Raw genomic sequence first — 13,174 nt, 5'->3', positions numbered from 1 at the left:
TCTCTAAATTTATTATTTTTATTAATATTAGTAATTTTATTATTATTATGATGTAAATTAAATTAAATGTATATTTCTGAAACTCAATTTAGACTTAATTTTAGTTAATATAAATATCTTTACATATTTATTTAAAACATCAAGTTATAATTTGTTATGTAATATAACTCAAACTTTATGTAATCAAAATAGAATTAAAAACATGAATAAAACAAAATTTGCAAGGCAAGTAATCATTATAAGACCTAAAACCTTTCTGATACAATAAATACACTAAAAGTATTGTTACAAAACAAAAATTACTTATTTGCAAGTCACAAAACAACTTCAAGAGTAGTTGAACTTTTGTAATGTCTTCTTAACCTTGTTTTTTTATAGTTTGAAACTTGTGCGTCTATACGAGCCAATGTTTGTTTATATGTTTTTCTAGATAGTAAACATATTATATTAAAAGGATTTAGAGATTGAGGAAAAAAATTAATAAATATTTTTAATAATAAAAATGTTTGACAATTTAAGAAAATGTAAAAAATAGAGGAGTTAAAAATACAAAACTTCGGCAATCTAAAAGAATAGAAGCTTAACACGATTCAATGTTTGTTTATGTGTATTTTAGGCAATTAGATATTATATTAGAAGAGATCCAGAGATAAGAGAATAAACAATAAATATTTTTAATAATAGAAATGTTGGACAATATAGAGATATGTAAGAAATAAATGATCTAAAAATATATAATTTAAACGATGAAAAAATATAAAGAGTAAAAGAACTAAAAATAGAAATATTACATGCTAGAATGTTAAATAAAAAATGTGTATTATTAGATTTTTTTATTATGAACAAAGTCATCTAATATATTTTTTTGGAATCTCACATAATTTTTTTGTTATATTTATTTATTTAGTATATGGATGTAATTATCTAATTTATATCGAAAGATTCATATAATTTTCTTTCTAAGTGATCATTTAATTAAAAATATTTATAATAAAATTATAAAAAAAATTATATATAATTTTATAATTATAATAACAACAATAATAGTAATTTTATTATTTTTTTACTATTATAAAAAAGGAAACACATATGCATAAGAGATGTTTTCACGATCTAATAGAAAATGATTTTTTTATAAATTTTTCATCGAATAAGAAAAAAATAATATTTCTCTCTATGATTATTTTCATATAGTAATGTTACTCTAAACTTTTTTTCAAACAACATGATCCTGAAACTGAGAGTGGGGGAATGAGGGGATGGGCTCACCGACAGAAAGACCATATCAATTAAGGTTATCGTTGTGGGACAAAAAAAAGATGGCTTATAATTACTAACAATCATAAAAATAATGGAAAAAGAATCTTTGCCATTGATTTCCCAACATGTTTTTGTTGACCTTGTATCATTTTCATTTACCTTTGTACGTGGTCTGTCTATAAGGAAAACAGAATAAATAAATAAATAAATAAATAAATAAATAAAAGAGTAAGTGGTTTAAAATAAAATACTAACATGCTGGTGAAGATTTTTCTTCATCCAATTCTTCCATGCATACCATTGTTTTCCTCTGATTTGTCCTTCCAAACCCTTATTTCTACCACGCTTTCAGTTGTCGTCATCAATGCAGAATTCACTGCATAAACAAGATTCTATAGGAATAAAAAAAAGAGTTTAAAGAATTTCTACTTTTGTCGTGCATAAAAAAACTGCAGAATAAATTTTAGAGTTCTACAATAAAATATTTATACTTTAAGAAGTCGGTTGGCATTCTTTATTTGTCATAAAGAAAATGTAAGAAAGAAAAGAAACAAAGAAAACTACCCTATCACCAAGCAGATGCGCGGTTTCTTTGTGCAGCTCGCATGTGATGGCTTAACTTTATTCCTCTTTCTATGTTTCCTTTCTTTTCAACTTCCATTCACACGCTCTCCAACAACACTCGCTCCCCACCTTTCTATTATTCATACTTCCACAAAATAAATGCATCAAATTTTTTATTACATATCATATTTTTTGACATATTCAGTTACCGACATCTGAGTAGTCCGATAATAAATACTAGAATAAAAGATGAATGAATTTAGAATAAAAAAAAGTAACACTTAAATTTGAAGAATACCACAGAAGTCAACTTCTTTACAAATTGGTCTTCGAGGCTGCCACCTTGCAACAAAGCAAACTTCTTCTGTAAGAGAAGAAAACTAAAAATATTCAACTTATCATTTTGCACAAAAGGCAGAGTTTATAACAGAAAGAAACTAGGGAGATGTATAGTTATAGATGAATACAAACACTAAAAATCCCTCCAAAAGTTAACAAAAGAACCATCCCAAAAACCCAGCCAATGTTATCACGAATCTCATAAAGAAGCTTTGCAAAAAAAAAAACCCCAAAAATGATTTAAACTATTTAAAAGGATCCTTATCATGAAAAAATTTACATACAAGTTGAATGCGCATATTTTGAAAAAATGGAATAGTTTATCAGTAATTTACAAAAAATAGAGTACTTGACATTTTTTACAAATTTAAAATAAATTATTGAGTGCTGAAGTCATCGTAAGTGTTTATGACTTTTTCATAAAACTTTAGAAAAGTAAAATTATAACTCAAGGTAAATTTGTTTAACTAAAATCGTAAGCACTTATGTTTATGTAAACTAAAATTGTTTATGATAACTTTTGATTTATAATGAATCAAAATCGTTATAATATTTCAATAACTCATGACAATTTCGGTTATTATAAATCGAAAGTTGTCATTGATCCTGACAATTTAAGTTCAAATTAAAACGATCTAAGTTTAAATTAAAATTGTCAAAAGGACTTTTGTTATAAAGAAGTCCAATAAATCATGAAGATTTCATCTTTTATAAAAGAAAGTCACAAGAACTTCTGACTAGTTTAATTGAAAAATCATCGAGATTTATGACATCTTGTCTTAAATTTGTAAAAAATCGTTACCTAGTATAACATATTCCAAGAAAATTTAAGACTGGAAGCTCTAATTATAAAGTCAGATATTGAAACAAAGTTAAGAGTCCAGACTCTAAATCTTTGTCCAAAAGAACTGATTGAACGTGATTAGAAGAACCCCGTTTTGACCAAAAGCTTGTTTGAAGTTGTGAATATACGTACTCTACAAAACTGCAAGATATCATCAACATATAAAATGAGTGGGAGTTTCAATACCTTTTGGAACAGAGATCGGAAGATTTTTCTTATGATCCTTTCAAAGGCGAAATATCTCCGTTAAGAAATGCAAAGGTGACAGAAAAATCTCCTTATCTGACATCCCTTTTACAAACCAGATATTAATGGAGAAATAGTCTGCTAGAACTCAGAAGAACCTCTATCCATGAACAAATAACATCACAAAATCAGAAGTTTTGAGAGCAGAGAAGAGACAACACAAATCCAAACATGTTTATAGCTCTGAAGCTATGCTGATGATGCCAGCCTACCCTTAATAAAACAAATACAGTGAGGAGAGACAATTTTCCCAGCAACACAAGCTAATCTATTCATGAATAATTTTAAAACAAAATTAGCAATAATAATAATAATAGGCCTTAAATCTTAAACTTTAATGCACCATCAAATTTAGTTATGAAAGAGACAGAGCTAGAGTTAAATGATATTTAGTAAAAGTTAAGAGAAGTTACCTTGTTGATGCACAATTATCTACGGATTTGTTATAACAGTCGAGGGAGAGGAGAAAATAGAGTGATGATATCTGAAGAACACTTTGGACCTAACAGACATATTATAGAAAACATAGTCGACTAACTTAATTAAACCTCATTTTCATCATTGTTTTGGAATATGTTCCTAGCTAGGAAATATCTTCATCAATACTTTCTAAATAACTGTTCTTCCTGAACAATATATCGTCATCGATATTGGTAACATGACTTACTGATTGTGACAACTTGAAATTTACACCGCAGATTTGGAAAAGACTATAATGAGAAATTCCACGAATATTTTCGGTTTTTAAGGCGTGGAAACTGGAGAACATTCTGAATTATCTGCATAGTGCATGTACATGCCAATCTTTTGGTTGAAGTTTGAGATATGTATATGACTTTTCCAGAACATAATTTAGTGCAACTTGCAGTTGAAAAAGGCCGGAATTTTAACAGCTATTGATTGATGTTAGTCCAAAACCTCAAACTTGTGTACTGAACTATACTCCAACTAATACTAGTACAAAAGAATGCCACAATTCCTTCAACGTACAACACAACAGCCTTGGAGGCATTTAGAGCATCTTTCAGTTCAGTACTTTAAAATATATGCAGAAGAAGATATGCCATTAAAAATAATACTTTAGTACCTTACTATATATACAGAAAGTTTGAACTTCAATAGTCCAGCATTAGGTATTCTATGATAATTAATGGTAAGTTTTTTTTTTTTTTTTTTAGTTTGCTGGATTTTAACAAACCGCTAAACATGCAGATAATCGTAAAATTTAAACTTGGAATACATTAGAAGTTAAAATTAGAAGTGAACTCTTCGTTGTTTATTTTGTTTGGGTTGCATGTGAAAGGCTCACTCTTCGAATTGGGCCTCGTTTTATATTGAAATGAGTCCAATGATTGCCTTCTGGACATTTTCTCCATTTTTTCAAGGCCTTATGCTTCTTTCTTTTAATGTACCAGGATGACAACGGATCATCTTTATGCATTATCCGATCCATAATAAAATATTTATTTGTTATTATTCTTTTATCTCAAATATTCATTTAAAAAATATTCATAACTATTTCATAATTACAAAATTTATCCACAAGTTATCAATCTTCATTGATGGGAGTGTCTTTGTGGCCCTACACAAACATCTAAAGTCAATAAGGTCATTATAATCAATTATCAACATTTCTTTTATTAGTTTTTTAATCCTATCTCTTATTTCGTATAAACAATAAGCACAATGCATATTGTAATAATGAATAGAGAAAATATTACAAATTTATAAGGTTAAAAATAGTATTATTATAATTCTGTCATAAATTATATTTTTTACAGCTGAATTTCCATTTTTTGTCACTTCAGTTTTATCTTCAGCACTCTTCAGCATCTTTCGATTAAGTGTTCTTAATTTCATCCCTTGAAATGGTTATTCGCCAATATTTTCCATTAATATTTCCTATAACACAAGAAATGCAATATATATATTGTGCAAAGATAACTTAACCTAAAGGTTGATTTGATCGATAGCATAAATTTTTGAAACAATTAAAAATTATACATATCCACACCTAGTGGCCAGTGGTGATATTAAAAATAGAAATAAACATAAATATGATGTGATAGGCATATGTTTAGTTCTTTCTCCCTTCATACATGAATGAAGTGTTTATATGATCATTATAATGAAAAAGTGATATTTATCCAAAAGCCACACTAAGAGGAGTGAAAAGATAGGTAAGTGACACCCAAGTTGGGGTATTTATATGTACTCATTCCACATGGTTTGAAAAAAGAAAGAAAAAAACATGTGGTTTTAAGCATCAACAAAATCTCAAAATCTCTAGTACTCTAATCTTTTTCCTAAAATGGCTCGATTCTTATCTTTATTAAACTTTTGAAGCATCTTTCCCATTTTGAACAAGACAGCAAGACAAAATAATTTCAATTTTTTTTTTCATTCAATGAGAAGGTGGGTAGTCACTCCTTTCAATTCCTTTTCTTGTCATTAGTACAAGTAACAACTAAGCCTAACATTTTTTCTAAACTTTTTATTTCTTCTTAGGCCATCGAATCAACTCTATCTATATAGTACAATAATTCCAAAACAAATCAAATCAGTAATAGTTATTTCATTTTTACTCTAAAATATTCTATTTTATGTTAAATCTCTGTCCTGGTAAAACCATTCTTAGATTCTTACTTTTAGTTAATGGATGTACACTTTTTTGTTCAACTTTTTTCATTTTTGCCTTGTGTATCTATATTTGTTTAGTCGAGTTCATTTACATTAACGTTATTTAAATTGAGTTTTTTTTTTACTGAATTTTAATATTAGGTTTTTTAAATCGAGTTTTTTTTTACTGAATTTTAATATTAGGTTTTTTCAAATCGAGTTTGTTTTTATTGAATTTTAATATTAGGTTTTTTTAAGTCAAACTTTTTCATATTGAGTTTTAATAACATGTTTTTTTTATCAAGTTCTAAAACTAAGTTTTCTCTGATCGAATTTTAAGATGGATCACTCTTGAATAAAACTTTTTTGATCATTCACTGTGGATCAAACAGTTACAACATGATTGGATTAAATAGCATAATCAAACAGTTACAACATGAACATGGTCTATCAATCACACCATGATCAAATTAATAATATAATGACAAATGATTAGATTAAGGTATTATTGAATTATAATTAGAAAAAAAAGTAAAAATCTATATATATATATATATATATATATATATATATATATATATAAATAATATAACGGCACATATGTATTGTTTACTAACCAAATAATTTTTTATTGACTTTAACATTACCTTTTGTACAGATTTTCAACAACCTTAAAAATTAAACAGCTGACAATCCATAACTTACTCAATCTATAACAAAACCTATCCATATGTAATAACTACAAACCCAATCAAAAATTTTCTAAAAACACGTTGGTATGCATATCTTTTACAAATTAAATTATTAGTTCTAGATTGTTTTTTTTCTTTAATGACTACATTAATCGGAAGTGAAAGTTATGCAATATATATGGATTATTTTATATTTAAAACTTTCCTTTCGACAAAATTTTGCATTTAAAACTTTATAAATACAGAATCCAAAATGGTTTTTAGAAACTAATTTTTTTATACCCCTGCTCTTCATTTAAAAGATTACTTTTTGAAAAAAAAAGTTTTTCTATTTTAGGTACGAACTTTGACTATTTAGGTTCTATATATAAGTTTTACTATCTTGATCAAACTAGAAAGTGTGAATTTATTCTTATACAGTTTTGAATATTTGCAGAAATGAATTTCTTTTTCAGCAGAACAAATAGGCAAAAAATAAAAAATAAATTTTGTATATTTTGCCCAATATGTATGTCACCTTATTTCCTCATTTCTGATGTCATATATGTTAATTTTTTTTTTCATTAAAACCTGGTGCAGAAAACACTTCTGTATTAGCAATAAGAGTATATGCTGGAAGCACGAGATTACGAACCTCGTCGGAAACCTGAACTTTTCGCTCGTAGGTTTTTGGCTGGTTTTGTCTTCCTAGAATGGTCCTAATTTAACTTTTGAGGAGGTGGGTTATGTCGTTGAAAAAAAAAAGGACAACATATTTTCATATTCGGAAAATGTTTACTTCACTTAATACTATTTAAAAAAATAATCATAAATCTAAATGTGTAAATCAAATTATTAATTAAATATAAAATTTATTTAAAAAATCATCGTCTCAAATATTTTATCTGTTATTTTAATTTAACAAATAAATGTTTTATCTATATAAATTTGATTTGATTTTCTATTTTTCTTAAATAATTCAAAGCTTTGGAATTGTGCACAAATTAATTTTAAAATAATCAAAATATTTGAAATAATAATAAGTAGTACACGCAGAATTTACAATATAAAAATCATATAAAATAATTTAATTCTCTTTATTATAATATTTGCGTATTTCATAAGTTTTACTTACCTATTTAGAGTTTGTAAATATACACTAGTTAAAGAGAATAACAAGATTTCTTTTAGTTTGCGTTTACTATGATAGTGTAATTTATGATATGAATTTCTTTCTTATCTATACATCTCATAGTTTTATGAAAAAATAGTGAAAGAAAAAAAAATAATGTGTCTGATTTAAAAAAAAAAAGAGAGAAAAATATAAGATACGAAATATATATTAGCCTTTTGCTTCAAAACTTAAAGTTTGTTTAATTAAAAATAAAAGTAAATGCGTATATTTATTAATCTTAAAAAGTGTAATGATGGGAGAAGAATCTGGATTGGATGATGGGACAATTTAGGATAACAGAAATCTTGGATTAGATTTTGTGTAGTTTTAGACAATGTTGAGTTCTGGTAAATGAAAATCTAACAGAAAATAGATTTTGGAGGGTTGGTTAATTGGTAGGCAACAAATATTGGAAAGCTTAAAAAGGTGTAAAGTTAAGAAAAAGTTGAGACAAAAATCTTTCTTCTTTAACTTCGAGGTTCTCTGGACCACAAACTCCATTTTCAGGAGTTCCTAATCAATCTGAACTAAAATAAACTTTCACAAAAAGCAACACAAACAATTCAATAATTTATTAATCACTTTCATCTTTTCTGATCTACAATATAGGTGGCCTTCCTTTATTTCAATTTCATCCGACACTTTAAAGCCACTAATATCCATCCAAAGAATCTTTTCACAGCCGTTGGAAGCTTTGAGGCACAGAATTATCAAACTAAGGGTAATTAGTGGAATTTTATTCAATAGAATTATTAACCTAAAATTCAACTCATTCAAAAGTATCATCATCACAAACAATTCTCCAATCTTCGAAGAGTTTATACAACGACATAAAACGAGAACCACATTAACAAGAGGAGACACGTATATTTTTAATATAGAATTACTTTTATTATGTAAAAAATATATAAAAAAAGTGATAAAGGCAAATTAATTAATCAAGTTTTACTAAGATCTAATAAAATTCTCAATAGGGTTACGTCAAATGGATAAATAAGCATTTGCAACAACTCAATACGTAAAAATAACAAGTTTTCTAATTTAAAGAAGAAAAAAGAATTTAAAATATATTAATTGTGTAAAATTGATTTCTTCCATCATACTTTTAATTCCTGCTCCCAACGGTTAAAATTTTAAAAAAATAATACTAAAAACTTAATGTTCAATTTTCAACTTGATTCAACTGTGAATGTAAAGAGAATTATAATTTTTCTTCTCTTCTCTTGACTTAAAAAACCTTTTTTGCACTTTACATATATAGTTGAAAGTTCAAACCAAACAATATTCTTAAGCGAAAAGGAATTGAAAATAAAAGAAAAAGTCCTTTTAGGTTAAGTGGAAAATGCAAATCAGAAAAAAAAATCTCAAATGATTTAAGTAGCCTTTATAAAAATGAAGATGGAGGCTATTAAAAGATATATAGAGGTTCCAAATTTAAGTATGGGAAAACAAAATCTCCAATATATGGATATTCAGTCTGGGATTTTGGAGAAAAATCTGAATATAGGAAAATAAAATAAGATGTTTAAGTCTTTTAGCCCGAAAAAAGAAAAAAGTGGAAACAAAATCATCTCTTTTCGAAGATATGTTTGGTTCAAAAGCTTCCCTTTGAAAGATTCCTTTCCTACAGAGTGTTCATAATATGGGAGGACAAGAATAAGGTTTTAGAATTGGAATCTTGGGCTGAAATAGTCACTAAAGTAGAGAAAAAAAAAAGAATAAAATTAACTTTGGTAATTAATTAGTAGAAGTGCTAAACTCGATTATCCATGAAAAGAAGAAGGATAAGAGTATATTCCTTGAGAGATTTGAAGGAAAATTGTGTGAAACGTAGCATAAAATTCGATAGTTTTAAAGGTTCTTTAGAAGTCTTTGGCCATTCCAAAAATATTAGCATTCTTTTGATGGCAAGTCTTGCTGGATTGAATTTCAACTAGACAGAATTTATAAATGTAAGAGGAAGGTGCTTTCTTGCTAGTTTCTACCCGGCAAGCTCCTTTCTTTCTGTTTTATTCTCTGCATGTATAAATTTTTCCTACATATAATGTTTTTTCTACCTGGCTCCCTAGTGTTCCTGCCGACCTTTATAAATCTTCAACCAAGATGTTTTTTGTCAGAAAAATAAAAAAGAGACCATAAAATAATGTTTTTTATATGGTTATTTTGATCCTTTCATTATGTGTAATGATGTTATAGTTGATTTTGATAGGAGGATAGATTTAATTAAGGATTAAACATTGATAGGAAATTAAAATTCGTTTCTCTTTTATATTTTAACTTAATTATATTAACTTTTTTTATATGTTAAGGGCATTTCAAGTTAATGTTTAAACTTTAACTACATTGATTTAAGAAAACTATATGTTTTCAATTTTAGAATTCAAGGATCAAACAAAAATATATAAAAGATTATCAATTTTGAGTTCCAATTACAAATATATATATTTAATCCTTTAATTAATTAAAGTTTTGTTAGGTTGAAAATTTTCTTGGATCTATAAATTTCTTTCACTCACCTGGATAATAATTGAGACTAACAAAATTAATAATACATTCTCTATTAAACATGCCTATGAAAATAATACCAGACATACTATTTTATAATTAATTATAATTTATTAAAATTAAACAAATATACTTTTTGTTTTGACAGACATACAAGCGACTGTACATTTTTTCACTAAATAAAGAAGTATGTTAAACAATATTAAGACATTAAAAAACCAAATACTTTTTTATTACAATTTTTAAGGATATTTAGTTTTCTCATAATGTCACGTCATCTTTTTTTACAATCAATTTGAACTCACTAAAGTTTATTCATGACCCACAATACACCAAGTTCTTTTATATTTTATATCATCAATCTTAATGGCATATATATTAGATAGTATATAAATGTATACTTTGTTTCTAAGTTTAAACTAATAAAGAAAATATAGAGATTGCATTAAGAATGACGTTTAAAAATAAAAAATATCATTGTAAATAAAAAGAAGGGTGATGTAAAGAAACTAATATTAAAAGTGTAAATTTTGCAGTGTTGCAAATGTTACTTTAAAATACATGTTGGGCACTTTAGAGAAAAAAGGAACGGTTCCACAGAAGAGAGAGTGAATATTTGATGTGGTTTCCAATCATCTAGAATTTCACTCTGCAATTCGTTTACTTTGAAGATGCTCTTTAAAATATATTTCTTTAGGTACTGTAACAACTCTCTTATCAAAATTGCCATGTCAACTTGATAATATTAATTAATCAAGTATAAGATGTACTATTTTTTTAATTATCTTTTTTAATAACTTATTTTTAAAAGTGAGTTTACAATTAATATCTAGATACCAACGTAGCTATCTTTTAAGGTCTGCATTTTCCAATTGATTTGGGTGCTATTTTTTTTATGATTAAATTTGTAGTGAAACATTGACTTTTTATAATGCATTTTAGACATTTGTTTGATCATTTTTCTCCTTTTAAGCCAAAGGAAACCTAAGAACTTGAAGGACTTTTGCCAGTTTTGTTGTGATGAAAATTGAATAGGTCAGTCTTCAAGTGGTGTGTCTATTTATTTTTTATAAATAAAATACTTTTTTTTTTCAATAAAAGATCAATACTATTTGGGTGTAAAATGTAAACAAACACTTTAAAATAATTCACTCACTTTTTTCCCGATATTCTTTCGGTCATTATAAATTATATAAACCCATAAAATCCTTTCCTTCTTAAAAAATATAATGTGCCCATAAAATATTTGTATATTATTGAAAGAAAAATATAAAACTTTTAATTCCTACAAAAAATATTTTAATTTAGTTCTTCGTCAAAGAAAAACGAAATCAAAATTTTCAATTTTTAAATATTAAAAACGAAGAAAGATGTTACCTAATTCAAATTAAAAATCTTTACATTTAAAAAATATTTAATTTTTTTCTATTATACACCCACCCACTGTTTAGATTAAAAACTTATATCTCGCCTAATTATATTATTATTAGTGATAGTAAATATAGTAGTACTCCTGTTATTAGTTTTTTTCTTATTCAATCGTCTTGAATACAATTGAAATAATTGTTCATCTCGTTCAAGTTGAACATGACGTTAGTTTCCATCTTATAAATCATTTTATCAGTACTTTTCTTTTGGGTGAGTTTAAATGCATGAGCAGAAGTGTGTAACAACATGCATCTTCTATGATAATGACGTCAGACATAAGACTTGAACTAATCATGTGGCAGTATTGATCATGGATTGAACAAGAGTTATTTCTCAACTCTTTTCCTTATTTTCTGTAACATTGATACAGTGATATCACACAGTCACATATTTGACCATAGTAAGAGAAAGTACAACAGAATAACCAAAAGAGAGAAAAAAAAAACATGACAACATGGAAATAACAAGGAAGTGGTAAGGTTAAGGTTTTTATTCATCCATGCATTAGCCGGTTGGATCTTCGCTCATTTATTAGTAAAATTAGGGTTCATCTTATCAAGAATTGAATTAAGCTTTGCAGTGTTCAATGGTTTCTCATGGTAGTCATTCAATCCTGATTCCATAAATTTTCGTATTTCTGTTTCCGTACAACGTGATGACACACCAACGATCATGCTCCCAATGCCCATGGAACGAAGTTCCTTTGTTGCCTAAAAAAATTTAAGAATCGAAATTTAGAAAAAATAGAAATAATAATGGTAAAGTTGCATGGGATGTAACGTGAGGACCTGAATGCCATTCATTATTGGCATGTCCATGTCCATGAGAATGAGGTCGAATCTTCGTCCATGGCAATGAATATCCACTGCTACTTTCCCATTTTCCACTCCCTCGTGATTTCTCACTCCAGCACTCTCCAACAGCTTTTCATGAATCCTTCTGTTCAGTACATTGTCATCTACAACAAGTGCTGTTATCTGGCTTCCAAAGTTTCTACGTGCCATATTCACTTTTTTTTCTTTCCACTAGTTTAAAAAACAAAAATTCTCTTAGCAAACGATGTTATATACGTATATAAATATATAAAAAAAAATTGTTTAAATTTAGCTATATATAATGTGTTTTGAAAGTGAGTCTATCTGATATGTCAAAGTATATAAATAATATTGAAATATATAATGCAGCATTGCAATAGCACTGACCTGAATGAGAATGAGTTGGAGGGGAGAATTAATGAAGATGGATGATGTATATGATGAAGCTAACTGGGGTGGTATATATAGAGATAAATGAAGATATAGAAAGACTCAATTATCCTTTGAATGTGGATAATTGAGAAAGATTGAAAGAAAAATGGGAAAAAAATGATGAAGAGTAAATATGTAGAAGTGTTATTTGGATTTGGTTTAAAATCTAAAAATCTTGGGGATAGTGATATGTTTTCCAAAAATGGAGATGATTCCTATCTTGAATAAATTCGTAGGGCAGGTTTTTGCCATATTTTGGTAGACAAGAAGACAATCA

At 26.9% G+C, this 13,174-nt stretch overlaps 1 protein-coding gene and 1 long non-coding RNA gene across 9 annotated transcripts; both read right to left on the bottom strand.

Moving 5' to 3' along the window:
• Positions 1-1,265: 1,265 nt before the first annotated feature.
• Positions 1,266-3,845, bottom strand: LOC148198034 (uncharacterized). 8 transcript variants are annotated; one of them, XR_015786685.1, is made up of 5 exons: positions 3,667-3,840; positions 3,466-3,521; positions 3,194-3,353; positions 1,825-2,188; positions 1,266-1,636 (listed from the first exon to the last, which is right to left on the bottom strand). It is a non-coding gene; the product is annotated as an uncharacterized LOC148198034 (long non-coding RNA). The 8 variants fall into 8 exon arrangements; XR_015786684.1 differs by having other exon boundaries at positions 1,266-1,432; positions 1,516-1,636; positions 3,194-3,521; positions 3,667-3,839; XR_015786682.1 differs by having other exon boundaries at positions 1,266-1,436; positions 1,516-1,636; positions 3,194-3,521; positions 3,667-3,837.
• An 8,109-nt stretch (positions 3,846-11,954) lies between these two features.
• LOC124825578 (two-component response regulator 24-like) lies at positions 11,955-12,966 on the bottom strand. The gene is made up of 3 exons (XM_047298223.2): positions 12,853-12,966; positions 12,439-12,675; positions 11,955-12,360 (listed from the first exon to the last, which is right to left on the bottom strand). Exons 2-3 carry the CDS (start codon positions 12,652-12,654, stop codon positions 12,175-12,177), a joined length of 402 nt encoding a protein of 133 aa, XP_047154179.1. The 5' UTR covers positions 12,655-12,675; positions 12,853-12,966; the 3' UTR covers positions 11,955-12,174.
• Between the last annotated feature and the right edge of the window lie 208 nt (positions 12,967-13,174).

The sequence above is a fragment of the Vigna umbellata genome, chromosome 5 (genome assembly GCF_029865625.1).
Source record: "Vigna umbellata cultivar VRB3 chromosome 5, Vumbellata_1.0, whole genome shotgun sequence".
Taxonomy (NCBI): Eukaryota; Viridiplantae; Streptophyta; class Magnoliopsida; order Fabales; family Fabaceae; genus Vigna; species Vigna umbellata.
Note: the sequence above shows the minus strand (reverse complement) of the source record. Positions and strands in the feature narration are given on the sequence as shown.

Coding starts and splice junctions, on each gene's coding strand:
- LOC124825578 (XM_047298223.2), bottom strand. CDS start 12,654: ATGGCACGTAGAAACTTTGGAAGCCAGATAACAGCACTTGTTGTAGAT. Junction 12,361..12,438: donor CAATAATGAATGGCATTCAG/GTCCTCACGTTA, acceptor AAATTTTTTTAG/GCAACAAAGGAACTTCGTTC.